The 27,464-nt window shown below is 39.4% G+C and overlaps 1 protein-coding gene across 10 annotated transcripts in view; it reads left to right on the forward strand.

The window, feature by feature from the left end:
• Positions 1 to 27,464, forward strand: part of LOC126281213 (SWI/SNF-related matrix-associated actin-dependent regulator of chromatin subfamily E member 1) — a 100,973-nt gene that overhangs the window by 69,181 nt on the left and 4,328 nt on the right. For all 10 annotated transcript variants that reach the window (XM_049979951.1, XM_049979958.1, XM_049979950.1 and 7 more), the window contains 4 exons: positions 7,442 to 7,614; positions 7,688 to 7,789; positions 18,333 to 18,476; positions 21,568 to 22,392. In XM_049979951.1, the coding sequence (XP_049835908.1) occupies positions 7,442 to 7,614; positions 7,688 to 7,789; positions 18,333 to 18,476; positions 21,568 to 22,392 (1,244 nt within the window). The remainder of the gene's footprint in view (positions 1 to 7,441; positions 7,615 to 7,687; positions 7,790 to 18,332; positions 18,477 to 21,567; positions 22,393 to 27,464) is intronic.

Below are 27,464 nucleotides of genomic sequence, written 5' to 3' on the forward strand. Positions count from 1 at the left end.
ATAAGCAAGAAACTTCTTCCTGATGTTTCACCATATGAAACATATGAGGTGTATTCAAAAAGTAATGTGACTTTATATTTTTATTAAAAAAATATTTATTTATTCATCAATATTCATGTTGTCTCCTTGAAAGTAATCCCTCTCAGATACAGTAAACTTGTGCCAACGCTTCTTTCAATCCTTGAAACACTTCTCATGAGCACTTTTTGGTACAGTCTTGAGTACTTCCAGCGACGTAGTTTTTATTTCATAAATCACTGAAAATCTTTGTCCTTTCACAGGTCTCTTCAGTTTTGGGAACAAAAACAAGTCACAGGGGGCCAAATCTGGTGAATATGGTGTCTGAGGCATGATTGTCGTGTTGTTTTTGGCCAAAAAATCTCTCTCAAGCAATGATGAATAAGCAGGTGCAAAAGTCGTGAATTGTTTTTCCACAATTCCCGAATTTTTTTTTCATATTGCTTCTCGCGAGCGGCACAGAACTTCAGGGTAATACTCGTTATTAATCGTAAAACTTTGAGGCAAAAATTCATGATGCACTACGCCGTGGTAATTGAAAAAAACAGTGAGCAAAACTTTTGACATTTGATCGAACTTGGTATGCTTTTTTGGTCTTGGCTCTCTTGGATGCTTCCATTGGGACAACTTGCCTTTGGTTTCGACATGATAACCATAAACTCGTGTTTCATCACCAGTTATGACCATTTTGAGCAAATCAGGATCATTATTGACATCATTGAAAAGCTCCTGAGCAGTGATCATAGGATGGTTCTTTTAGTTAAAGTTGAGAAGTTTTGGAACAAAGTTCGCTGACACATATTTCATGCCCAAAACGTCTGAAAAAATTGCATGACATGAGCTGACTGATATGCCAACATCCTCAGCAACTTCTCCTACACTAATTCGACTATTTTCCAAAACAATTTTTTTTCACAGCTTCGACATTATCATCTGTTGTTGATGTTCTGGTATGTTCAGAGCAAGGTTTGTCATTTGCATCTTCTCGGCCATCTTGGAAGAGTTTGTACCACTTGTATTATTTTATTTTTTTATTTATTTTTTATTTATTTATTTATTTATTTATGTTACTTAGAGCAAACTCACCATATGCCATTGCCAACATTTCAGGTGTTTTAGAGTACTCGATTCCATTCTTCGCACAAAATTTGATGCAAATTCTTTGCTCCATAATTTTATATATATAAAATAGAAAGAAACTTCCACATGGGAAAAATATATTAAAAACAAAGATTCCAAGACTTACCAAGTGGGAAAGCGCCGGTAGACAGGCACAATAAAATAACACACACAATTTCGAGCTTTCGCAACTGGCGGCTGCTTCGTCGGGAAAGAGGGAAGGAAAAGGAAAGATGAAAGGATGTGGGTTTTAAGGGAGAGGGTAAGGAGTCATTCCAATCGCGGGAGCGGAAAGGCTTACCTTAAGGGGAAAAAAGGATAGGTATATACCCGCACGCGCGCGCACACACACACACACACACACACACACACACACACACACACACACACGTACGTACGTTCTACACAGGCGTGCTTTCCAGGCACAAAGATAAATACTGGCACCAAAACCTCTGTGTCAGTAAATAAATTAAAAGAAAAGGCAGAAGAATGTTAACATTATGCCATGTATTCTTTCGTGTTTGCTGCTCTCGCATTTAAATCCTGTCTGCCCAATAAACTACGAAACTAGAGTAAGAGAACAGCAAAAGCGGAAGAATATACTTATCGTGTCGTGTTTATATTCGTATTATTCTTAAGCTGAATAGTGACACAGTCAGAAATGAAGCACAGCAACTGACTAGATATTTAAATCTAAGATGAATGTAATTCAGAATGTAATGTACTAAAGAGGCGTCTGCAAAGGTTTTCAAATGGAGAAAACTTTTTGCTAAACTCTCATTCAGAACATCTTCTATCATACGCTGTCTATTACATGGTTCTTGTTGATCATTATCAAAGAAAGCAGCAGTGTAAGTAACAACAAATAGCAGTCTCTTGCCATTGTTTTGCTTATGACGCAATTCCTATCTTTTTTTAAATTGTAATCCGCAGTAGCGCACACAAAAGCAAGCCATGCCGCGAGTGACGACAGGTTGTAAACACTTATTATCAGAAAGCGACAAACAATGCATGACACAGTACAATAATGCATTTTCCACATAGAGTGACGTAAACACCTATAACAAAGAGAACAGCCCTTATCAGATCAAAGTAAAATAAGCAATTGATTCCATCCAGACAAAGCACATGGAAAAAGGAAGGGTACCTGTATAAATATGGACGGAGCACCTGACACATAGCAATGGCTACTTGGTAAGGCCTAACTGTTAATCTTAAGACTCGAACCAAACTACTGTAGCTGTATCTTCATCCATTCAACCTCAGTTGTGTCTCAGTTTACAATGGACCAACTTTGTTTCGATTTGGAGGTGCGGTCTAAAACTTTTGTCTCCCCTTGAATTTCGAGTCTCAAATTTCAGGTGCGCCTTAGATTAGGGAAAATTTTTTCCCTTGTTTTTGAGTTTTAACTTTTAGGAGGAATTAACCTCCATGAAAAATAAATTCATGGCAAAATTGTGGTATTGCCAGAGCATAAGTGTGCTGTCATCTCTGTGGGTTTTAGAGCAAAACTGTATGATTAATTTTCTGAAATGCCAACATGTTTTTCTTGGCCTAAATTGTTTAGCAGTTCATTATTGTCAAGATTTCTAGCAGTAATTTAATCAAGTGGTACTTAGCTACAGATATTACTTCAGTTGATGTCACAAATGATCTTTTCACACATATGTGTGTGTTATTCTTTGGCTGTGAATCACAGGGAATTTCAGCAATGGCTGTTTGTGGAAACTTTATGCCCATCTATAGTATTGCAAATGTAAGCTAAATTTTATTTTTTTGTTGAAAGGAATCTTAATTTTCAAAATCTTTTCAATTTCTGTACCACCAGGTCTTCTAGAGTTAATCGCTTTGTTGGTATTTTTGACGCTACTTGAAAGACAAAGTGGTCTCCATTTTCTCTGAAAATAGTATCTTGTAGCTCACAACAAAAGGACTGTTTCCTTTCATTTTCTTTTTATTATCTTCCACGATCACTGAGGAAACATTTTAAGCAGCAGTTGATTCACCCCAGGATTCAGTGTTAAGTTGACTACCACTTTATGAATATTAACACACATTCCAATCGATATTGGCATCCCTATTGGATTATATGTTATTTATTTGTATTTATTTATTTCTTAATTTTTTTAAAACGAATTTTAGGATCGGAATATGTAGACTGCAATATTTTTAAGAGCATACATTATAAACATTCATGCTCATGAATTTAAATTTATTCAATTCTCAGAAATAAAATATTGCCAACTTACACACAATATTATCAAAGTTTTTACTGAAATAATTAATACAATGACCCTAAAAATATAGTAAATATGGTTTACCTCTATGTGAGCTCCTAGTTAATATCATAGTCATGAAAATTTGCAACAAATTTTAAAACTCTTTTTTCCCTCCAAAGAAACAGAAGCAGAAGTTCTTTCTATTTGATCATAGTCAACAAGACTCACATCCGCTGTCTCAGGATATTTGAACAGGAATCTGAAAGGGTCATAAAAATTGTTACTTCCTCTTCAACCCATTCATATGATGAATCTTCAGTGGATTACCGCCTGTCTTCATCCCCATCACTAGGATTCTGACTATTTTATTTTTGTGTTAGTTTCCATGATTTCTCTTCTGCTTCTACATCTACATCTACATGACACTCCGCAAGCCATCATGTGGTATGTCGTGGAGGGTACTCTGTGCCACTGTTAGTCATTTCCTCCCCTGTTCCACTTGCAAATAGAGCAAGCGAAAAAATGACTGTCCACATGTCGCCTCCATACGGGCCCTAATTTCTTGCATCTTACTTTCATGATTCTTACACGCAATGTATGTTGGTGACAGTGGAATCATTTGGCAGTCAGCTTCAAAATAGTGTTTCTTGAAAGGAACATCACCTTCCCTACAGGAATTCGCATTTCAGTTCCTGAAGCCTCTCCGTCTCCGTGACATTTACGTGTTGTTCAGACCTACTGGTAACGAATCTAGCAGCTCACTTCTGAATTGCTTTGATGTCTTTCTTCATTTTGATCTGTTACAGATCCCAAAAACTGAAGCAGTACTCAAGAATAGGTCATGCCAGTGTTCTATATGCAGTCTCTCAATAAACCAAAGTTGATCATTTGCTTTTCCTACCACAGCTCTCACATGCTTGTTCCATTTCATATCACTTTACAACATTACGTCTAGATATTTAAACAAGTTGGCTAGCAGGACAATAGTAATAGTGTATCCGAACATTACAGGTTTGTTCTTCCCACTCATCTGCATTATCATACATATTTCCACATTTCTTTGTTTCTCATTTGACACTGGATGAGAGATTTCTTCATTTGGATGAGATATTCTGCCTTCAGTACTGGCTCTGGGAACACTTCTTGGCCCAGTTTCCATGTTTCTTTGCCTTTTTCGGACACCTGGTGATTTTTCACGTCACGCATTGGAACAATTTTATGGTTCATTGTAGCGGTGCCAGTGCGGACAGATTCTGGAGACACTGCTATGCCAGACTGTCATAATAATAGTTTATTAAGCACTTTTTTTTTTACTCAGATGGGAAATTGCACAGGCTCAGAATCCAGATTTTAAGTTGGCAGCTGCATCTAGATTGATGGTCTCTGCTAAGAGGAGCAGGGAAAATGTCTTTTGGAACTGAAGTCTGTCTTCTGTTTGCTTTCTGGTGCCATTTTGTCAATATTGATCTATATCCAATTTTAAAGGTCTGTAAAATGCCATGTCTAGAGGTTGCGGCAAATTTGTGGCATTCGGAGGGACGTATATTTAATTTTGTGCTTCTTACACATTTTCAGCACCTCTAATGAAAAATGAGAAGACAGATTGTCTTCCAGCACTGCTTTCACTCCATATATCTGGTTCTTGAAGGCCCTCCTTGTGTCCAGGTACCCCACATCTGTTCGAATTTCTAAATGACATGTGCTGGCCGGCCTTTGACATTGGCTACACCAGCAAGCTTGATAGTGGTTGCCGATTTGGAAGGGTTCATTCTTCTCCCTGGATACTTCGTTCGTGGCTTGAAAATACAAACTTTTCTACCAGGTTCTTCAGCTAGATTGGTTTCATCATGGTCTTGAATGTTAGGAGGCTGTGAAAACCCTCTAGTCTCTTCAAGCTGTGCAATATAGTTCTGTGTCAATGTGATATATATTTTAAAAGTAATAATTTCAAACAGGGAAAATAAAAATTCCTTCATACAACAAAAAATAAATTGTCACTGACTGTTTAAAACTGATACTTTTGCTCTCTTAGCAGAGATGTTTCTGGAAATTCTCATTGACAGCATGACATTTTGATGAATGAAACTGTCCACCCACTATTCTCCAGGAAATTTGTTTCTGAACAGTTTTGCATTATGTCCACTTTTGTAAGGATAATGTTTTGCTATTACCCAAACATTTTTCCGTGTTTTCCCATTTGTCTTCCCGTTATAAGGTCTCCCAAGGTAGTTTATGGAATTTCATATTTCTTTGCAGCATTTCTGATTGATAATGCATTTGACTGGCTGTATATCATCAATTGCTTCAGCAAAATCTGGATATTTAGAAGACATGTCTATGACGTACTGCATTGCTGAGAAGACTGACAATGAAAATATAGAAATTGCAGCAAACAACAATGGTTCCTGGTCAACTATGTACTGGAATACTATTTCTGCTTGTGATAAGTTTCAGTAACATGGGAAAAAATTATTGTAATATCTTAAAATCATTATTACAGAGATATGATTATTTTGTATTTCAGTACAGCTAAAAAGAGCTAAATTGATAAAAGTTAGACACAGTACCTTTTTACTACTTTTGATGGCAGTAAGTTATAAATCATCAAGAACATACAGTATGTTTTGCACCAACTTGCGAGGTCAAAGGAGAGATCTTATCACAGCTGAAATGCAGAAGTGGCAACTAGTAGCTAATTGTGTTTGCATAAACTCACAAATTTAGTAAATTCACGCATTGGATGAATCTTGACATGCCAGGTTGATTCTAAATGGTGCTATGGTATTTATTGAATGCTCAAATACAAGAGAAACTGTGTAAGAAATACACTGTCCAGTCACATCGATGTGACTGCTAATCAAAAGCCCTCATAACCACCATTTAGTATGGACTGCTGCGAGAAGAGAGTCCGTGAAGTTCTGGAAGGTAATAACAGGGATCTGAAGCCATGCCAACTCCAGTGCTGTGGCCAGCTGTGCTATGTTTGGCAATTGAGTATCCATAGCGCAAACACCCCAATCGATGTGGCCACACAGATTTTTGATAGGGTTTAAATCTGGGGAGCTTGGTGGCCAGAATAGTACAGTAAACTCAACCTGGGTGTTTTTTGAACCATGCATGTACACTGCGAGCTGTGTGTCATGTCGCATTGTTCTGCTGGTAGATACTGCCATGCCGAGAAAAAAGAAACTGTATGTAGGTATGGACATGGTCTCAAAGCATAGATGCATACTTTTGTTGATCTATTTTGCTGATTAGAATGATGAGATCACAAAGAGAATGCCACAAAAACACTCCCCAGACCATAATGCTCCCTCCTGTTGCTGTGTGTTTGCTTTCACACGTTTCACATTGTACACATCAATGACTATTCGTCCGATGGAGCAATAAATGTGATTTATTGGAAAAAGCCACCTGTTGCTATACACTGCTGTCTAGTTGTGATATTGATGTGAAAATTCCGGCTTCCATCACTGACGAACGGAAGTCAACATGGGTGCGTGAACCAGGTGCATTCTGTGGAGGTCCATATACAGCAGCAACCACTGAATGGGCATTGAGAAGACACTGTTGCCCCTTGGTTTGTCTGAGCAATCAGTTGCTCAACAGTTGCAGGTCTATTTGGCCATACTCGTCTGTGCAGCTGTTGTTGTTCACCCATCATCTATGGCATGTGGTGCACCACAGGTGCTTCAGCACTGGTTTTGGTTAGTGCCATTTTGCCATCCACGATACGCTTTAACCATGGCGACACAGAAACTATTTCCAAACTTAGCCAGTTGGGAAGTGCTTTCACTCTTAGGCCAAAAACCAATAATCATGCTATTTTGAACATTAGGTAATTGCTCCACTTCTGCATTATGATAAAGACAGCGCCGTTTAATAATTAGCATTAGATTGTACAATTAATAATGTAAATTTTAAGTATGTAACAAATTTTGTAATTTCAATTATTTTTAAAACGAGAGCAATTTTAACTGTTAGTAAATTTTTTGTTGCTTTACATTGATCAGAAATAAAATGATTAGTGTTTCATCAGGTATAGACAAGAAAATTCTGAAACATCTGTTCTCTTTTTCTTTTAGATCAAGATGATGGGTACTCAGTCAAACATGTAGCATATGCACGCTACCTTAGGAATCATCGCTTAATAAATGAAATTTTTTCTGATGCTGTTGTACCTGATGTACGCTCTGTTGTCACTACAGCTCGCATGCAAGTCCTAAAACGACAGGTTCAGTCCTTAACAATGCACCAGGTATGTGTGAATACTCCATAGAATCTGTCTTCATATTTTCGTATAGTTATTTGATGTGATACATCTGTTCTAGAAAAAATTAGAGGCAGAACTTCAACAAATTGAAGAGAAGTTTGAAGCTAAGAAGAAGAAGTTCATTGAAAGCAGTGAGGCTTTTCAAGAGGAACTTAAGAAGGTAGAGTACAGTTTCAGCTGATGTAGTCCTAGCTCTAAATTTTCTTTCCGTTCATTCATTTTGTTGTTTTGTGAGGGAACAAGGGAGAAAGGGGGAAGAAAGAATGGTTGGAATAGGTAGCAAGAAGTGGACATTGTAAGAGACTAAGTTCCAATCTGAAGAGATCTGAAAGGAGTGGTGCTGGAGGATAAAAAGTATTCCAGGCAGGCATCAGTCACATGACTATTCTGTTTTTCCACAGCTTGTGTTTCTGGTATCCCCTTTTTGGCAGAGCTAATTTATTTTCACTAATTGTGAGGTTCAGTGCTTTTGATAAAATATAGGGTTTACTAGATCTTCGGCTGTAGTAGGTAGTGGTAGTGAAAAACACACACACACACACACACACACACACACACACACACTGTGTTCAAAATTATCCGGACACCCCAAAAACATATGTTTTTCATATTAGGTGCATTGTGGTGCCACATGCTGCCAGGTATTCCATATCAGCGACCTCTGTAGTCACTAGACACCATGAGAGAGCAGAATGGGGTGCTTCGCGGAACTCATGGACTTCGAACGTGGTCAGGTGATTGGGTGTCACTTGCATCATATGTCTGTACACGAGATTTTCACACACCTAAACATTCCTAGGTCCACTGTTTCCAATGTGATATTGAAGTGGAAACTTGAAGGGACACGTACAGCACAAAAGTGTACAGGCCGACCTCGCCTGTTAACTGACAGAGACCGCCGACAGTTGAAGAGGGTTGTAATGTGTAATAGGTAGACATCTATCCATACCATCACAGGAATTCCAAACTGCATCAGGATCCTCAGCAAGTACTATGACAGATAGGTGGGAGGTGAGAAAACTTGGATTTCATGGTCTAGCGGCTGCTTGTAAGTCGCACATCATCGCCGGGAAATGCCAAATGACACCTCGCTTGGTGTAAGGAGCGTAAACATTGGACGATTGAACAGTGGAAAAATGTTGTGGTGAGTGACGAATCACATACACAATATGGCGATCCGATGGCAGGGTGTGGGTAAACATATTGAATTCCAGCATTTCTGATGGAGGGTGCCATGAACTTGTAAGTCACTTTCAGCCAGTTGCCCAGATACATATGATCACATAGTGTAGTAGTAGTTTAACTTGAGGGCAGTCAAAGGTAAACTAAACATTTTTAGAGGAAACAAGGTTACAAGAGACATAAGATCTAGCCATAATCTATGGGTGGCACTGAAATTCTACTGTTTCTAGGCTGAGGAAGAAAATTTTGGATGTGGGGAGTCTTGTTTCTTTACACAAGTTTTGGAACTTGTAGGCCAATTATGAAATAACTTCTTCACAAAACAGTATTCTACACAACGAGTAATCCAAATTATGTTGTACTATTTTAAACAGACTGGCCTTGTATCCGTGATGATGAAGGTTCCAACCTCTATATAACCATCTTGATTTTGGTTGTTTTCCATCGTTTCCATAAATTACTTCAAACTAATGTCAGGATGTTTCCTATTATAAGGTCACAGTTAACTATCTGTTCAATCTTGTGCAACTAGTCCTGCAAATCAGGACTGCACTGAACCATTTCAACAACGTGTTGCTATTGCACATGTTCTTGAACTACATGTTCAGAAGGAAAATGGGAACTTGAAAGAGTATCTTGTTTCACATAATGTGCTGAAAACTCTGATAGGAATTCGGAGTGTAACAAAGCACTGATGGCATTCTTCGGCAGCAGCAGGAGCACTAACATTGCAGAAACTATAAACATACACCATATCTGCATATCCTTCATTAGTGTAGATTTGCTGCATTTTAGCCAGTATGTGTACAAACACAGTTAACCATTGCTTCTCTCTGATACTCTCCCATCCCTCACACCATTTCATTTGAAACACATCATCAACAACTGCATGTTCACTGGCAGAAAGACACGCCAAGCAAAGAGGCTGAAAGCAGAAAGATAGTTCGGGCAAGAATAAAATGTTTAAAAGATTGGGTGACTAAAACACACACATCTGCACCACTAGCCCAAAACAAGTGTTGATTAAATATGTTTGGTATCGAAAACTATTTGGAGTAGGACATATGTACATATGATGTTTCTTGCTGCAAATGAGCGGTCCTGTTGTATCTCTGAATATTGACCATTCCTTCTGGAACAGCCTCTGTATATATTATTTCAAAATGCGACTCTACATGCACGAACAGTTGACAGTGATGTCCTTTGTTTTGTTACTGCAACTTCCAATATGCTTGCCTGAAAAGTTGAGTTGATATCCCTCCAAAATGAATGAGATGTTGAGCTCAGAAAGAGTATAAGATGTTTGTAATATTGTTTGTGGAGATTTAGAGTAACCTTTCCAATATAGATTGAGTGACTTTGCCAGAAAGGAAAAAAAAGAAGACATTGTAGTACAAGTGTGTGATGTAAATTGTCAGAGATGTGGTGGTGTTGTTGTTTGCTAGCATTATTTTTCAATTTAAACCTCCGCTCTGTGTTATCTAAGTAATCTTCACTGTTCATGATGCTGTGCTGAAAAGTAATGCATCTGAATTTTTTATTTGAAGCTGTTTAAGCTTTTTAAGTAAAACAAACTTTATTAACATTCAACATCTTTATTCTTCATGCCTACATATTTATTTCTCAACATTATGACCGTGGGGACAAAAACATCCAATGTGATACCAGTTTGTTGATTATGTCACTGTAGAATGTTTGACTTTGTTGACAGGGCCACAACCTCACCTCTGCTTGCATTGCTTTGTCACTAACAAAGTGAAGTTCCTTGAAGGTGTTCTGTAAGTTTTGGAAACAAATGAAAATCGGATTGTGCCATGTTGAGACTGTACGGAGGATGATCGATGCCAGTGAACCCAGGACTTTGGATTAGTGCAGATATCGCAGTGCTCTTGCATGGTCTTGGATTGTCATTCTGAAGGAGAGGATGTCCCATACGTGAACGAACTCTTTGAATTTGTGCTTTCAGTTTTCTGATGGTCTTGCAGTACCTTAGAATTTATGGTGGTGCCTTTAGGCATGACTTTCGTATGCACCACACCTTGAAATCCAAGAACACTGTGAGCTTGATTTTGCATGATAATAGCATGGTCTTGATTTTTTTGTTAGGTGATCCTTTGTGGTAGAACTCCATTGAAGCTTTCTTGTTCTTGGAATCAAAATGGTGATACCAGCTTTTATCACCTGTCACAATGTTGAACCCATCACCCGAATGCTCAAAATGCAAAAGAAGTTGTTGACAGATGTCCAATCTCCTCTGTTTCACGTTGGGATTGAGCGTTCGAGACACCTATCTTGAACGCACTTTTCTGTACTCCATTTCTGCGATTATGACCTGTACAAGCACTTTTGTTATGCCACACATGCCTAAAAACTTTGTGTGTGTGTTATCCAGTGATGTTCTCTGACGAGTTCATCAGCCCGATTCCGCTGAATCTCATTGATTGCCGTATACAATCTACTTTCCAGCTTTGTCACATACGATGAGGCTTTCACCTATGATGAGGTTAGCAACACTGTTTCTTTGCTCGATTGCAGTACTCTGTTTCTTACACACTGACATAGTTACATTACACACCACCATTTCACGGACTTCAATTTAAATCCCTCTAGCCGCAGAGGATTGAACTTGTATCAGTGAAGTGGGAAAGTTGACCTAACAATATGCATAACATGTAATACCACAACCGATCTTGAGAACAGGATGAAAAAATTCAGGGAAATTATTTTTCAGTATGCCCTCGTAGAATGAATTGATTTGTAAGTACTCATTGACAACATCTTAAGTAAGGTTGATTTAGAGATCTCTTAAATCTGCTTGGGGAATGAATTGCAAAATCTTGTGCTTCAAGAGAAAATTCTGTTTTGAGTTTTATCTTTATTGTGTCTTGGTAAATTTAAGTTCAGTCCAGATATTTTGTTCCATGGTCATGAGCAGAGCAGTTTGTTCAGTAATTATCTAGGTAATTTTTAATATGCTTTACTGATTGTTAAATGATTTCATATGGTGTAGCTTTAATCCCCAATGCTTTGAGCAGATTACAATGAGCACTTATTCAAAGATAAGAACTGAGTATACTCATGGATAGTATGCAACTAAAAGATACTGACTGTTACTTAATGACAACAGAATCTGTAAGTGCATAACATGCTGCTGAAATTCTGTTTGCAAGTACCTTTGTGTGTGACACTATATCAACCGAGAATAAATATTCATACCTAGAAATTCCACATTTACTACACAATCTGCAGAGGTACCATGTACATCTAATTTAACAATGTTGCTTTCTGTCTTCAACACGAAATTCATGGTATTTGTTTTCTTTATGTCCAGTGTAACTTCATTGCGATAAACTTCCTTGACAATTCTATTTGCACCCACTGCAAGGAGTTGCCTGTTTTCTCAAATAATGTAATATTGTCTCAACGAAGGTAATTTTTTCCCCTTGATTAACACAATTAAGAAGTATAGTGTGGAGAGTTCTAGCAGAATGTAAAAATAATTTGGGTGTAAAGTAGAGCACTCGCAGAGTAGCAGAGGTGTTGAGTCATCAACAAGCACCCACGAAACATAATCCTTTGATGACAGGGTGTATACGACCCGGGAGATCTGGGAAAAACCCGGGAATTTTTTCATCCGGGAGAAAACTGGGAAAAACCCAGGAATTGTTTAGAATTCCGGGAATTATCCATTGTTTTAGCTTTCAGTTAAATTTTTGGGATTCTGACAGGTAAGAACCAATACTCTAACAAAGGATATTACTGTATCCCGCTATGGCAGAATAATACTGCAGCAACAAAACATGAACGAGAGAGAAAAGAAAACGAAAATAAAACTTAAGTTGCAAAGGAAATGCACCGTATACAACAACAAAACAGTGCTCATACAAGCGTCTGCCAACAGCAAAGTGTGTCAAAGGCTTTAGGAAGACTATGCAATGCTTTATAACAACAAACTGTCTCTGATGAACGTGACGTGATAACTGTTTAAATATTCGTTTGAGCTATTGCGGGAGGGCTCTTGAGCATGCGCAGTTGAGTCGCGTATGAGTTGTACCTTCTCCTGCTTCTGGTTACAGAAGTTTGGCTGGGCGCCACTGCTTAATATTGCCTCGGTTCGGAAATTAGTAAATGTGGGGATGATGCACAGAGCAGTCTGAGTTGTGGTGGGGAGGTGGGCAGCGTCCATGTGACCTGTGTTTACGTTCAGCGATTTTGTTGTTTCCTCTTCGTTTATTGCCCTCAAGTTAAATGATAACAAAACGGATTTTTGTGGCCGCGAGCTATCAAGTGAATAAAAATTCGTTCGCATAATTACGGAAGGCTAAAATATGTTATTAGTTTCAGATTTTATTTCCACCGTCCTGACAGAACAATTAAGTTATTTTTGCCGGTTTGCTAAAGAGATTTGGCTTTTAGTAAATCTTTTCTGTTGAGACAGTCAGTTTATTTGAAACGAAGTGTTTAATTTCACACTATTGGCTAGTTTTAACTGTTCACTTCAAGTGCACATATGGCATTATGCCATAATAAAGAACCAAACATGAGATAATACAGTACTGGTACTCCAAGAAAATTTCCATATGAGTGTGCATTTTAAGCCGAATTATGCGTTTCTGTATGGTCCACGAAATTTCGACGCTCTTGACGTATCCTCTGATGTCTTGTTGCTTTTATGTCATAATGTAAGATCTTTTAATGTTTTACACGTACGAACATATGGGCTTCGTGCGTCATCGTAGCTGCGCAAGCGCAGTGACATCTGTTATTTGGCGTTCTCTTGCAACTGCTGCTGAAACGAACCTAATTCTAACAGGTCGCGGGAAAATATTGCAAATGGTGGTTTGAAAAGCGTTACATTCAAAGCAGATTTCCTTTTTACGCACGATAAACTGTGCGAGAATGTACGATGAATTTCTTAAATCTCAAAGTGTTTGACTCTCATTTAAAAATCAACTCTTTGAGGACGACCATGTAGAAGAATTTCGAGCCCAAAAGATCAGACATTTACGTCATTTTACTGGCACATTTGTGTGATTATCTTAAAGTGTAACATGCGCAAAAAAGATCAACATTATATGTGGAAGCTTAGCTCCTTTTCCAGCTTATTAATCTTCGAGACCAGTATTATATGCGAATGCTACGTACATTAATTTAAACCATTAACTTTTCCTATTTGTGTGTTCGTGTTACTTAAGAGTGATCTTGCTATTGGCTCACTACATCATGTGTCCTATGCTGCCGTCAGCTGGCGAGATCACGTGACAGGAGCTATGATTGTCTTACAAAAGCGCATCGCGATCTCGATTTCAATGTTTCGGAAAGTAACATGCGGTGTTTGGTGACATTCAAATTTATACCTTCGTAATACGAAAATATGCAGCGCACATGTTGCTGCACATCAAAGGTCTTTCAAAACGTGTTTTCTCCCCTCTTGAGTTTCGTTTTCTAAAGTGCCGAAAAATTCCACTCACGCATATAAAACCATAGGCCTGATGAGTTTTACAGTGCCGAGGAAGAGTATACTGTCACTTAACACGGAAAAAGTGTATTTTCATCTGGGAAATGTGGGAAAAATCTGGGAATTTTTTTTTCCTTGTTCACGTACACACCCTGGATGAGCTAGAGTACATACAAGTGCACCCCCACACACACACAATGAGGTATTATGTTTGAATCTAAAGAGTGTGGGAAAGGCAGTGTTAGATTGCGGCAAGGCCAAGAGCAGTACGGTTGGGGGGTGAGAGATAGAGGAGGGGGGAGGCGGCATCTTTGCTGGACAAAAATGCAGGATGCAGGGGTGGCAGTTGTATGTGCTGAATGTGTAACGGGTGGGTACTGGCAACAGAACGTGAAGAACCTAGTAATTATCAACCAGCAATTTGAAGTGTGAAGCATGATGAAAATGATGTGCCACAGGGTGGTCAATGTTGTTTTTGGCCACAGTTTGGCAGTGGGCATTCATTCCGATGGATAGCTCGTTGGTTGTCATGTGGACATGGAGAGCCGTACAGTGGTTGCAGCAGAGTTGGTTTATAAAATGGTTACTTTCATATATGGCCCTGCCTCCGATGGGATAGGATAAGTGTATGACAGGACATGAGTAGGAAGTTTGGAGTGATGGATAGGGCAAGTCTTGTAACTAGGTACTCCATAGGGATTTGATCTATGTGACAAGGGGTTGGAAGTGGGAGTGGACCAGTATGTTGCATAGGTTAGGAGGATGATGGAATACCGCTTTTGGAGGGGTGTCAGAGATCTTGTGTAGGATGACTCATTTCCAGGCTTGATAGATAATCAAAGCCCTGACAAAGGACATGCTTAAATTTCTCTAGTCCAGGGTGATATGGTGTGATGATGGGGACCCTCCTTTGTAATTTTTTCTTAGAGGTAGTGGGAGTATTAGGGATGTGTGAGGATATGGCATGGATAAACTGTTTGCGAACTGTGTTTGAGAGGGGGGGGGGGGGTGCCTGCATGTGAAGTCCATCATTAGCTTCAACATACCGAGCATGCAAATTCTCATTGATGCGAAACAATGTCCTCAAGTGGCCAGGCTATCTGGGAGTGATATTTGGTGTAAATGGGATGACAACTGTCAAAATGCAGGTAGGATTTTAATATGGAGAGAGAGGGTTGAATGCAACCATCGGATGTGGAAGTCGTCATTCAGAAAGGTTGTATGTTGGGTTGAGAGAGACCAGGTGAAGTGGATGGGGGACAAGGTGTTGTTATGGAGAAATGAGCATAAGGTGCCTTGGCTGTAAGTCCAGATCATGAAGATATCATCAGTGAACTTGAACCCAAGGGCTCTCCCATTTTGAGAAGCTGGGAAGGTTTTCTATAGATGGCCCATAAAACTTCGGCATAGGAGGGTGCAATGCTGATGTGCAGGGCTGTGTTTCATCAATTTGTTTATATACCTTCCCCTCAAAGGAGAAGTGGTTGTGTTTAAGGAAATAATTTGTAAGGTGTACAACTAATGAGGTAGTATGTTTGAATCTGAAAGGTGTGGGAGAGGTAGCGTTAGATTGCGGCAAGGCCATGAGCGTAAGGGGTGTTGGTGTATAGGGATGTGGCATCAACAGTGAAGAGTAGGGTTCCAGGTGGTAAAAGTGCGAGTATGGTGGGGAGTCGGTGAAGGAAATGTTTAGTTTCTTTGATGTGAAGACTAGGCTTTGGGTAATTGGTTGGAGGTATTGGTGAACAAGAACAGAAATTCTTTATGTGGGAGCACAATAACCAGCTTCAATGTGGTGTCCAGGATTGTTGGGTTTATGGATTTTGGGTAGCATTTAGAAGATGGAGTGTGGGTTGTGGTTGGGATAAGGAGTCAACAGTTGGCAGAAGCCTTCTGTCAGGTAGTCAGTGTGATTCATTGCAACAGTGGCAGAGACTTTGTCTGCAGGAAGAATGATAGGTCAGAGTTTGTTTTGAGATGATGTATGGCTGTCCTTTCTCCCACCTTGGAGCATCACTATCCATCAACATGTATCCTGCCCACAGTGAACCCCCTTGTCAACCATTTCAGTGCCCAGACCCTACCTAGCTGATCTTCACAATTTTCCATGTCCTCTAAAACTCTCTTACCAACACTCCTCAAAACTCAGAACCCGAACAAACCCAAAACACTGCTGTTACTTTCCACCAAAAAACCTCAGTCATACATTCAGCTCTACACCCAAGTTTAACCATGTTGCACTTGCTAAAGACCTATGCTCCTTCTACCATCCCCTACAGTAGAAACACTTCTTTGCTGCCAATCCCACCAACCAAAGCCAAACTAATCCTAACATTTAACCTTGCCTTTCCCAGTTCATATCACCATCCAACCACGATCCCCCCAACCCACTGAATCATTCCTTGGTCACCTTTAACACCAATTTGGTCTCACCATCCTTCCTCAAGTCCCCTCCTGAGAACACTAACCTCTCAACAGAAGAAAGGACAGCTATTCATTATCCCAACGTAGATCGTTATCTAACCATCCTCTGTGCATACAAAGGCTCCACCACTGCCATGATGAATTGCGGTGGGTACCTGACACAAGGCTTCCCCCTGCAAAATCACACACACACACACACACACACACACACACACACACACACCTTCTACATGCTACCCAAAATCAACATACCCAATAATCCTGGTTGCCCCATGGTAGCTGGTTAATGTGCTCCTACCAAAAGAATTTCAGCTCTTGTTAACCAACACCTCCAGTCAATTGAATAAAGTGTAGCCTCCCACATGATCTGGACTCAGGGCCAAGACACCCTATCCTCATTCCCCCATGACCTCGACATTTTCTCTTCCACCTGCTTCGCATGGTCTTCCTTAACCCAATGTGCCTCCTTTCTGGATGTTGGCCTCCACCTCTCTGATGACTCCATCCATACCTTTGCCCATATTAAACCCTAGCTGCATTTTGACAGCTGTCACCCCTTCCACACCAAAAAGTCACTCCCGTATGGCCTGGCCACCTGAGGACAAAAAATGTTGGAATTATGTGAACAATGTTCTTCACCAGTGCTTTATCTATCATAGTACAAGGAAATGAGGGACATCCTCCCACAATGTCTCGAGTGGCATTCTATCACCCACCCAGCTGACATAGCTTCCTAGCCAATCCATATACCCCACTCCCACTCCAAACCCCTTCCCACAAGGGTCACATTCTTATGGAACACCCCGTGCAGATCCATTCATTCCAACCCTTACCATCATCACTTCCTCGTCCAGTCCTGCCACAGACTTCCCTATCCCATCAGAGCAGGCCACATGTGAAAGCAAGCAGGTCATATATCAACTCTTCTGCAATCACTGCACAGTGTTTTATGTCTGTATGACAACAAACCAACTGTCCACCAGAATGAATGGCCACTGCCAAACTATGGCCAACAATTAACATGATTACCCTGCAGCATAAAATGCAGCTGGACACAACATCCTAGAGATAATGGCTGCTTTGCAACCAGTGCCATCTGGATCCTCCCCTCCAACATTACTTTTTCTGAACTACGCTAATGAGAATCACCCTCACAACAAATCATTCACTCTTGCAACCTTCGTGGCCAAAACCTCCACTACCTCACTGTCCCCACACACTCCATTCAACAGTTTCCCTTTCTTCTGTCCTGTCATCCCCTTCTAATTCACACCTTCATGTCACCTGCATTTTGTGCTAGAATGTCACAGGCTACAATACCAGTGTATCACAAACCTGTTGCCTCCCTCCACACTGTGAGCTACCCATCCCCAAACCCTCTTCCTACCTGACATCTCCCTCTCCATCTCCCTCTCTGCCTCCTGAATGAAACAATCTCTACTCCATGCCACCCCAGTACATCTGCCGAAATTCAATCCCAGCATTGTGCGCCCAGCCAGTACCATGTAGGGGTGCAGGTGTGTGTGTGTGTGTGTGTGTGTGTGTGTGTTGTAACTTTCTTGGCAGCATGTAAAAATAAATAAATTATTGCAGATGAACTATACTGATCTCACTATTAAAAGTAGACATATTTTTCTAGCATTGTGTGCGTGCTGTGGATGATGAAACCTTCCAACGTATGGTGGAACGTCAGTATGAACAGCTTCGCAAGGAACGCATGAAGACGGAAGAGGCACCTCCAACTGCTGAAAGCACAACAGAAGATTCTCAGCCTAAGCCTGAGGTAAATAATTGCTTTTAATTACGTGAAATAATTTTGTATTTTGAGTTGCAGTGCAAATTGTTGCATATTCTGTTTGCTAGTTGTCTTGTTTCACTTCTTTTGTTCTAAATTGCATCAGTTTATAGTTTCTGTAGCTTCCATTTTCACAGTGTAGCGTATAAAATGCACACAATAATAGTTTTTAATCTAGACAAATTTTGTATGTAACTACTACCTTCAATGTCAGACATTGCTTGTTAAAGATGAAATTGCCCAGAGCTGCAGTTTTATACTTCTTGTTGTAGTGCATACCACAGTGTTATGCATTTCACACCATATATTTCATTGATCTACTTGCACAGATTTCATGAAATTGTTTTCACTATCACTCTTCATTTTCTGCCATTTAAACTGTTTTACTCGCGAAGATGTGAATTCAAATTTTTAAAAAGTTCAGGCATAAAGTAGTATTGAAAATAACACTATTGTGAAAAGGATAGTTTGCTACTCACCAGATAGAGAAGGCGTTGACTTCTGGACAAGCACAATGAAAAGACCACTAAGTATTTAAGCTTCTGGCCAAAAGGCCTTCTTTGGAAATAGAAAACGCGCACACATTCACAGAACCATGCACAGGCACGGCCACTGCGTCTGGATACTGTGGCCAGACTGCGGGCTCTCTTAGAGTGCGTTTACACCTGTGCACCTTACAGCGGGTCACCGTGTGACTGTGCTTGCCCCACGTGCAAGTAAAGGCACGGGTTTATGTTCATGCCTCTTTCTCAACATGTGCATTCAAGTGGTACCATTCACACCTGTGTTTTCTCTGGGTGCCTCATCATCTGTGTGGAACAAGCTAGCTATACAGCTACCAGTACCTAGCTGCAAGGTACACAGGTGTAAGTACACCTTTACTCTACCCCTCTTGCTGTACCCCAGTTATTGTAACTTGTGTGCATGCTTTAGTAAGAACCATTATCTCCAACACTGGGAAATTGCACATTATAAAGAACTTTGAATTACGTTGTTTTTAAATTTATTGTTGCACCCATATAGTATGGGGAGGGGTGGAGGATGACTTGCCCCACCAATTTGTTTAGGCTGTTGTACAGCATCAGATGCCCCTCAGCCAACAAAGCACAAAGGTTATCCTCCATGATCACAAATAACTAATAGTTGATGGGGATATTCATTATAACTGAGTGTGACAAAATATAATGATATTTATAATTAGAGAAGGAAATAGTGAGAATCTGTCAGAATTCTACTTTCTTAATGGCATGTGTGTGGTTTCTAAATCTGATGAATGATGTGGTGAGTAGGATGTCAGCCTACCATTTCTGATGTCATCCTACCATATCATTGTGCATTGTTTGACTATTAACAAAGAATGGTTGTTATTACTGCTCAACAGTAGATTGGCTGTACTATACCACGTCTGTTTAGAACTGTGGTAGTGTATCATAACCTGTGGGCCTTGTATCCTGATCTAGCCATTCTGATTTATATCTTCAAAAATTGCTTGAAGTGAATCTGGGGTAATGTCAGTGAGGTTTTCGATTTCCCTTGTTGCTGAAACTGTTGAGTCCTCATCGTCAATTATGGGGTCCTGCCCACTTGTCACATATAGGGTGCCTAAGGGATGCTGCATTCTCGGAATGCTATACAATTCAAGCAAATAACATTAGTAGTTTTATTTCGATAAAGCAGACAGAGACAATACTTAACTTTGAAATAACAAGGGTCTCACAAGCGATGAGTGACATGCAAACAGAAATGTTCTCCCCTGTAGACAACGTCCCAACAAACAATGGATATGGATTACTGATAACTGTTCTCGTAGTGCTCTGCTAGGCTGTGCTAATTCTCTGTGAATACTATCCACTAATATCTGGCCAAGGCTGGCAGGAACGGTGCTTGTATTCACTTCCACTAGATGCCGCTCCAAATCAGCGCGCTGTTGGCTGACAACTTCTCACCGCTTTCTATGGTCTTGCGTACTTCATCTTCATTCCGGCACTTGTGGTTGTGGCAGAACAAAAACTCGGCTAGAACTCTGCACAAAAGTTTTGCTGAAATTCTGTGTAAATGAAGAATGTGTTGGAGGGGCGGGGGAGTAAGATACGATGTTCGTGAATGTGGTCTCAGATTTCTTGCTTCTAAGTAAACTTGTTAATGACACTGAGAGCTTTTTATTTCAGTTACAGAGCCTGAATATTTGACTTTAATAGTGACAAAAGAATAAAGATCAAAGAGGGCATGTGTATATGAAAATGCACCATTACTGTCTCAAACTTGTTTTTTCATTTGTAAGAAACAATTTTACATGTAGTTATTATTATAGTTAATCAGTGAATGTGCATCAGCATTTTTCTGAAACTTAAAGAGAGTTACATTTTTGGAAACAGCTTGCAGCATTTTGAATATTTGCAGTTGACAATGCTCTGAAACCTTTCTTTAACTACATTATTATCACAACCTTGAATTAGTGACAGGATCAGGACACTGTCTAAACATAAGTTAACACATGTAGTGGAATCAAAAAGTGTGCTAATCTTGTGTTTTTATCATTTGTAAGTCATTTATTCTTTTAAGAAAGAAATTATCTCAAGTAGTCCAGTTTTCCTTTTCCAAAGAGACGAACTTTTATTTTAAAGTATAGAAATAGAAGTCAAATCTCTGGTGCTTCAGTATCATTCATATGGATGCAACATAAGATTATTCACTTATGTTACTGATTAAAGAGCACCACCTTTATAGTTTTGTTAGTATTATGTGCTGCATCATTATTGAATTCTTAGTATTTGGCTGGATGCATCTTACTTTTTATGATTTATTTTCAAAGTGCTGTGCTACATGTTTGTGTTGTGACTCTGTCAGTCATCTTACTCCCAGCCCCAGATGGTTTAATACTTTCTTTCCAGTGCTGAGTTTAGTACTTTTCTTGATTCTGTCTCTTAGTCTCATATGCTGTGTAAAGCATGTCACATAATTTTGCTTTATCTTCATTTTTCTGGTCTCTAGTCCGAAGAAATTTTGTGCACAAATCAAGATATTAGCGATTTTGAAGAGAGTCTAAAGCAACATTAATTTTATTGCTGTCATGTTGTAGCCAATGGATGTGCAGCCAAGCAATGAACCTGAACAACAGCAGCAGCAAACAACACAGCCGCCACAACAACCACCACAGCCGCCGCCACAGCAGCAGCAGCAGCAACAACAACAACCACCACCATTGCCACAGCAGCAGCAAACGTTGCCACAACAACAGCTGCAACAGCAGCAACAGCCACAGCTGCCACCACAACCCCAGCAGCAGCAACCTCAGGCACAACAACAACATCCGCCACTGCAATTACAATCTCAGTTGCAACAGCAGATGCAGCATCCTCAACAGCAGCATATTCTTCAACAGCAGCAACAGTTGCAGCAGCAGCAACAGCAACCAGCACCGCAACAAACTGAACCTGGTCCTATGGCACCAACAAAGTTGCCCTCTGAAATTACTCAATCCCCAGCACTTCCCTCTGTACCACCCCCACCTCGTAAAGTGTCGACACCACCAACAGTAGGTTTACCACCGGCAATTGCAGCCCAGCAGCATACACCCCACATGCCTGCCAGTCACCCAGCAGGTCAGCCAGGGCTGCCTCCCCCTCATCAACAAACTGGAGGACCACCTGGACCACCATATCAAGGTTATCCACCACCACCACCAGGACCAGCTGGTAATCCAAATGCACCACAGACAGTGCCAGTACCACCTCGCCCACCACACACACACACTGGTTATCCCCCATACCCTCAGCAGCAACCTGCTTATCAGCCATACACGCAGTATCCTCCACATCCTCATACATATTATCCTCCTTATCAATACCATATACCTCCGAGACACTATCATCCTCAACAGCATCCAGATGTGGCATCACACCAGGTACAAAACATTTAATATTATTTTCTGTCATAAACATTGAATATCTTGGAGGAGTAAATAGTCTCCCTAAAATACTGCATACAGTGCAGCATTAATTCAACTGATGTATGTGTGACATAATAATGTTTGGCATAAACAGTAGATTCTTTATTTTATTATTATGTAGGGCCGTAAATAGTTGCAGATTAAGGTGCTCACAGCCAGAGTAAAGGGTAATGGTGCACTCTATGCTAAGTATCCTTATATTCTCATTTCTATCTACTTCACCACTACACAGAGAACCTTTTATTTTGCAGTTGGCAGGATTTGTTTTTGTACTCTCTTCATATAAAATTTGGTAACTTTTTATAATGTAATGATTACGGAATACCATTCATAAACCTCGTGATCTCGGTAGCAACACCTCCACTACTACCGCCACCTCAACCACCACCACCGCCATAATTGACAATAGGTATTTAAAGTACACACCCCTTCCATGTCGCATAAAAACATATACATGTTGTATTTTCTTCACTGTCACAAAATGTGAATTAATAAGAAGTGAACAGGTGTAAAAACTATTAGTAATAAACATCTTGTATATTTTCAATCTGTTTCTTTTTATTTCCTATTTATTAATTCTTTCAGGGCACTTTCATATCCTTCTCATTTTAGATTATTATTATTATTATTATTATTATTATTATTATTATTATTATTATTATTATTTATTTTTAATTTATACTCAGTTTACTTCCTCTCTACATGTATTGAGAGGCAATAATGTACTTTTTTTTCTACCTTTTATAGCTTTGAAAATTTGCCTCTTTTAAGTTTTCTCTATAAAACATTTTGGGTTCAAAATATTTAGCATAAGTTTTGATTCTGTAGGATCGACTGTCCCATTTGCATGTGTTGTTTGTTTTTGCGGATGTTACTTCTACTGAACTGCAAAGAAAAATGAAGTAAATAAATTTATTGCTCTTTGTTTACAGACACTATCATCAAAAAACAACAGTTGAGATAGGTTCTGCCATTTTGTAGATGGCACTATGGTGACATGACTCAACAAAATGCACTAAAATTATATATGGAATAATGGCTCACAAAAAATCACTTAAATTTTTCTCCAGCCTTGATCACATTATAAATGAAACATTTTGCAGTAGCGAATGGTTCCTGTGCCTGTTGCTTCTCCCTCATATTAACTGCTTATTGAGCAAAGGAACTGAAGAGCTGTATTTTAAAGTCGAGGTAAACCAGAAAGAAGTGTGTCACATTATCAAAACACAGTTCTTCCCCTTCCACCCAGGTATCAAAGTTTCATTCAGTGGTTGCAAAGGTGCTTTTGCAATGTTTCTGTTTCCCTGGTGGTGCATCTCAAAATTAAAAAGACTTCTTCCTGATTCCCTAACAATAACTTAAATAAAACTGCTTTCTCCCAAATTGTGCCCGATTATTCATCAGCAACATTTTTGATTGAAAAGTTTTAAAACGAGGCCATTGGACCAGATTTCAAGAATACTACAGGAGCAGACTATCACATTTTTTGTGACACTTTTGCCACCAGAAAACGTCAAATAAGACTGAACAGGAGAGTGGTGGCTTGTAGTAATTTTACACAATACTAGAGGAATCAACATTTTAGCAATATATAAAAATATTTCTACTCTTATAGCTAATAAATATGAGGTATGTGAGAAAAGTAATGATACAGACAGCACTGCGAGCGATCTGGTGACAAGGTGTTCATCCCTTCCAGATGCTCAGTCCATGTTTCAGCTCCATACAGCCATTACAAGATTTTTGAGAGTGCCATCAGTGAAATTGTGTTTTTGTTGTGTGTTAAAAAATGAAACATTGAAATTTAGAACAACATTGTGCAATCAAGTTTTGTATTATACGTGTTGAAAAGTTAAAACTAGCATAAGGTGCACATTCCTTATCAAGAGCACAAGTTTTTCACTGGCACATGTGTCCTTTGAAAGGCCGAGAACACCTTGAAGATGAACCTCATTCAGAGAGACCTTCAACTTCAAAAACCAACGAAAATGTCAGACATGTGCATGCTCCTGCTGTTTAACAATAAGGATGATGGTTGTTAGAAACATGTCCTTGGAAGGCTCAGGAAAGGGTGATTTGAGTGAGATCAGATGTTGCAGACAAGTGGAGGCTGCATCATGACAATTACACTTCCACCACAGAATTTCTGACCTCAAAAGGCATTCCTGTTGCTGCACAGCCGCCCTACACCTGATCTGAGTTCTTGTGACTTTTTCCTCGCTGAAATCAAAAAATGTCTCATAAGGTTGTCATTTTGGGACTCTGGAGAGTATTCAAAAGAGCATGACTGACATGTAAAGGCCACATCAGTTGAAGCCCTTCAGTACTGCTACCAAGTGGAAACGATGACTGAAAGGGAACTACGTTTAAGGGCAATATCGTTGTTTGAAAAAAATAGAAACTTTGATAGATAAAAAATCGGTCTCGTTACTTTTCTTGCACACCTTCCAAATACAACTATTGAAGGAATCTTTCACTACTCCCAAGTGTGTATATAAGGTATTGTGGCTTCATCTTAATACGTTGATTAGCCCCATGTTGTTAGAGGATGAAGGAGGGGAATCATAATCTGAACAGTTATGAAGTATTCATTTGGCTTTCAAAGCTAATCACAAGTTATCTTAGTGAAAGTCATTCTGCACAGGAAGTAATGAAAATAATTTGAGGAAAAATTATCTATATACGTTGCAAAATAACTGTTCATTTTGTAACTTTGTTAACAAGTCCTAACTCTGTTCTAAACTACTGCAGGTGACACGTACACAGTTTTTATGTATCTGTGTGTGTTTCTCTTCTTACTGTTACTGTTGTTTGGTAGGAGGCCTACCTTATACATCACACAGTTCAACACAGCAATTATTTGGCATTATATTGTTTCCAGGTTGATCTCAATTTCCTTCTGATATTTTTTTGGCTCTATATAATTAATCATAGTTGTTACTTTCCTACTCGTAAGGCTTTTAAGAAATTGTGTTTGTGATGTTGTTATTGAACTCACATGCTTAAACCTTAAAATACCAACCATAAAAAACAGTATCTTTATTTATTGCTTGATTCTGTAGCTTTTCGCAGAAATAAATCAATCACTATATTTTATTTCACTCTAGATGAGCCAATAGATGAAGGATGTGTAAAATATGTGAAAAATTAAAACTAAATAATCAAATTGAAGTTTCAGGCAGGATGCTAAGGTAACCATAGTGAATTAAAAAAATAACAACAAACATGTTATTCATTTTAGGTATGACAGAAACTCTTGGTTCCTGTATATCTTTCTATGTCAAGAGTGATCTGGAATACAATCCTGGCTCTGGTTTACATTTTCACCCTATTGAAACAACAGTGCAAAGTTTGGTTGGAAAGGGGGAGGGGATAATTTGGTAACTAGATAATGTGTATCCCTTCCTTATTCTACTGATGAACATTGCACAGAATTGAATTGTATATGGATCCCAGATACTTTAACATTACAAAAAGTGGAATGTAGGGAAAGCATACTGAGGGAGGGAAGATCTGTTCAGACTGTTTTCTGATAATACTAGAATATTTTGAAATGACCTTGCATGTGATGCACATTTCCTATTTCCTTCTTTTTATTGCTTCCATTTGTTATTGACATATGCTTGTTTTTTTTGTTTGTTTTTTTAATAACTATTTTGTTTCAAACATATGCTCTCACCATGAATTACACAAGTATTGTTTAAATCTCTGAACTTATTTTGACTTACCAAGGTGGCAATACTTATAAATGTATTGTAGGTATGTCCTATCGTAGATAATTTACAGGTCCCCAGTATAATCAGACAAATGCTCCTTTGGTTTTTGCCTTTCCAAGGCAGCAGTATTAGGGCCATGTTTTGCATTTCACACAAAAAGTCTGGCTGTTATCATTATTTCAAGTCTTACGTAACTCATTTTGTGGTTAAACAGTAGGTCTGTGCACAATAAATTGCATTTGTACTTTTTGGCACTAGAGATTATTGCAAGTTACTATTTGTCTTACATTGCTCCATGGTGAAAACAAGCGGTAGCCTTTAACTATAAAGCAGTATTTTCCCAGAAGTATGAAACAAACTACATTTTTTGTCATGGAACTACCAGATAATACTTTTTCATGGGTAAAAATACTCCCAAAGGTGATGCAAATATTTTACCGTGCTCATACACTACTGGCCATTAAAATTGCTACACCAAGAAGAAATGCAGGTGATAAACAGGTATTCATTGGACAAATATATTATACTGGAACTGACATGCGATTATATTTTCACGCAATTTGGATGCATAGATCGTAAGAAATCAGTACCCAGAACAACCACCTCTGGCCGTAATAATGACCTTGATACGGGTCATTGAATCAATCAGAGCTTGGATGGAGTGTAGAGGTACAGCTGCCCATGCAGTTTCAACGCAATACTACAGTTCATCAAGAGTAGTGACTGGCATATTGTGACGAGCCAGTTGCTCAGCCACCATTGACCAGACGTTTTCAGTTGGTGAGAGATGTGGAGAATGTGCTGGCCAGGGCAGCAGTCGAACATTTTTTGTATCCAGAAAGGCCCGTACAGGACCTGCAACATGCAGTCGTTCATTATCCTGCTGAAATGTAGGGTTTCACAGGGATCGAATGAAGGTTAGAGCCACAGGTCATAACACATCTGAAATGTAACATGGATGCGAGCGTCATGATGCTGTAAACAGAACCTGGATTCATCTGAAAAAATGACGTTTTGCCATTCGTGCACCCTGGTTCGTAGTTGAGTACACCATCGCAGGTGCTCCTGTCTGTGATGCAGCTTCAAGGGTAACCGCATCCATGGTCTCCGAGCTGATAGTCCATGCTGCTACAAATGTCGGCGAACTGTTCGTGCAGATGGTTGACGTCTTGCAAACGTCCCCATCTGCTGACTCAGGGATCGAGATGTGGCTGCACGATTCGTTACAGCCATGCGGATAAGATCCCTGTCATCTCAACTGCTAGTGATACAAGGCCGTTGGGATCCAGCATGGCGTTCCATATTACCCTC

Source organism: Schistocerca gregaria, chromosome 7 (genome assembly GCF_023897955.1).
Source record: "Schistocerca gregaria isolate iqSchGreg1 chromosome 7, iqSchGreg1.2, whole genome shotgun sequence".
NCBI classification, from domain to species: Eukaryota; Metazoa; Arthropoda; class Insecta; order Orthoptera; family Acrididae; genus Schistocerca; species Schistocerca gregaria.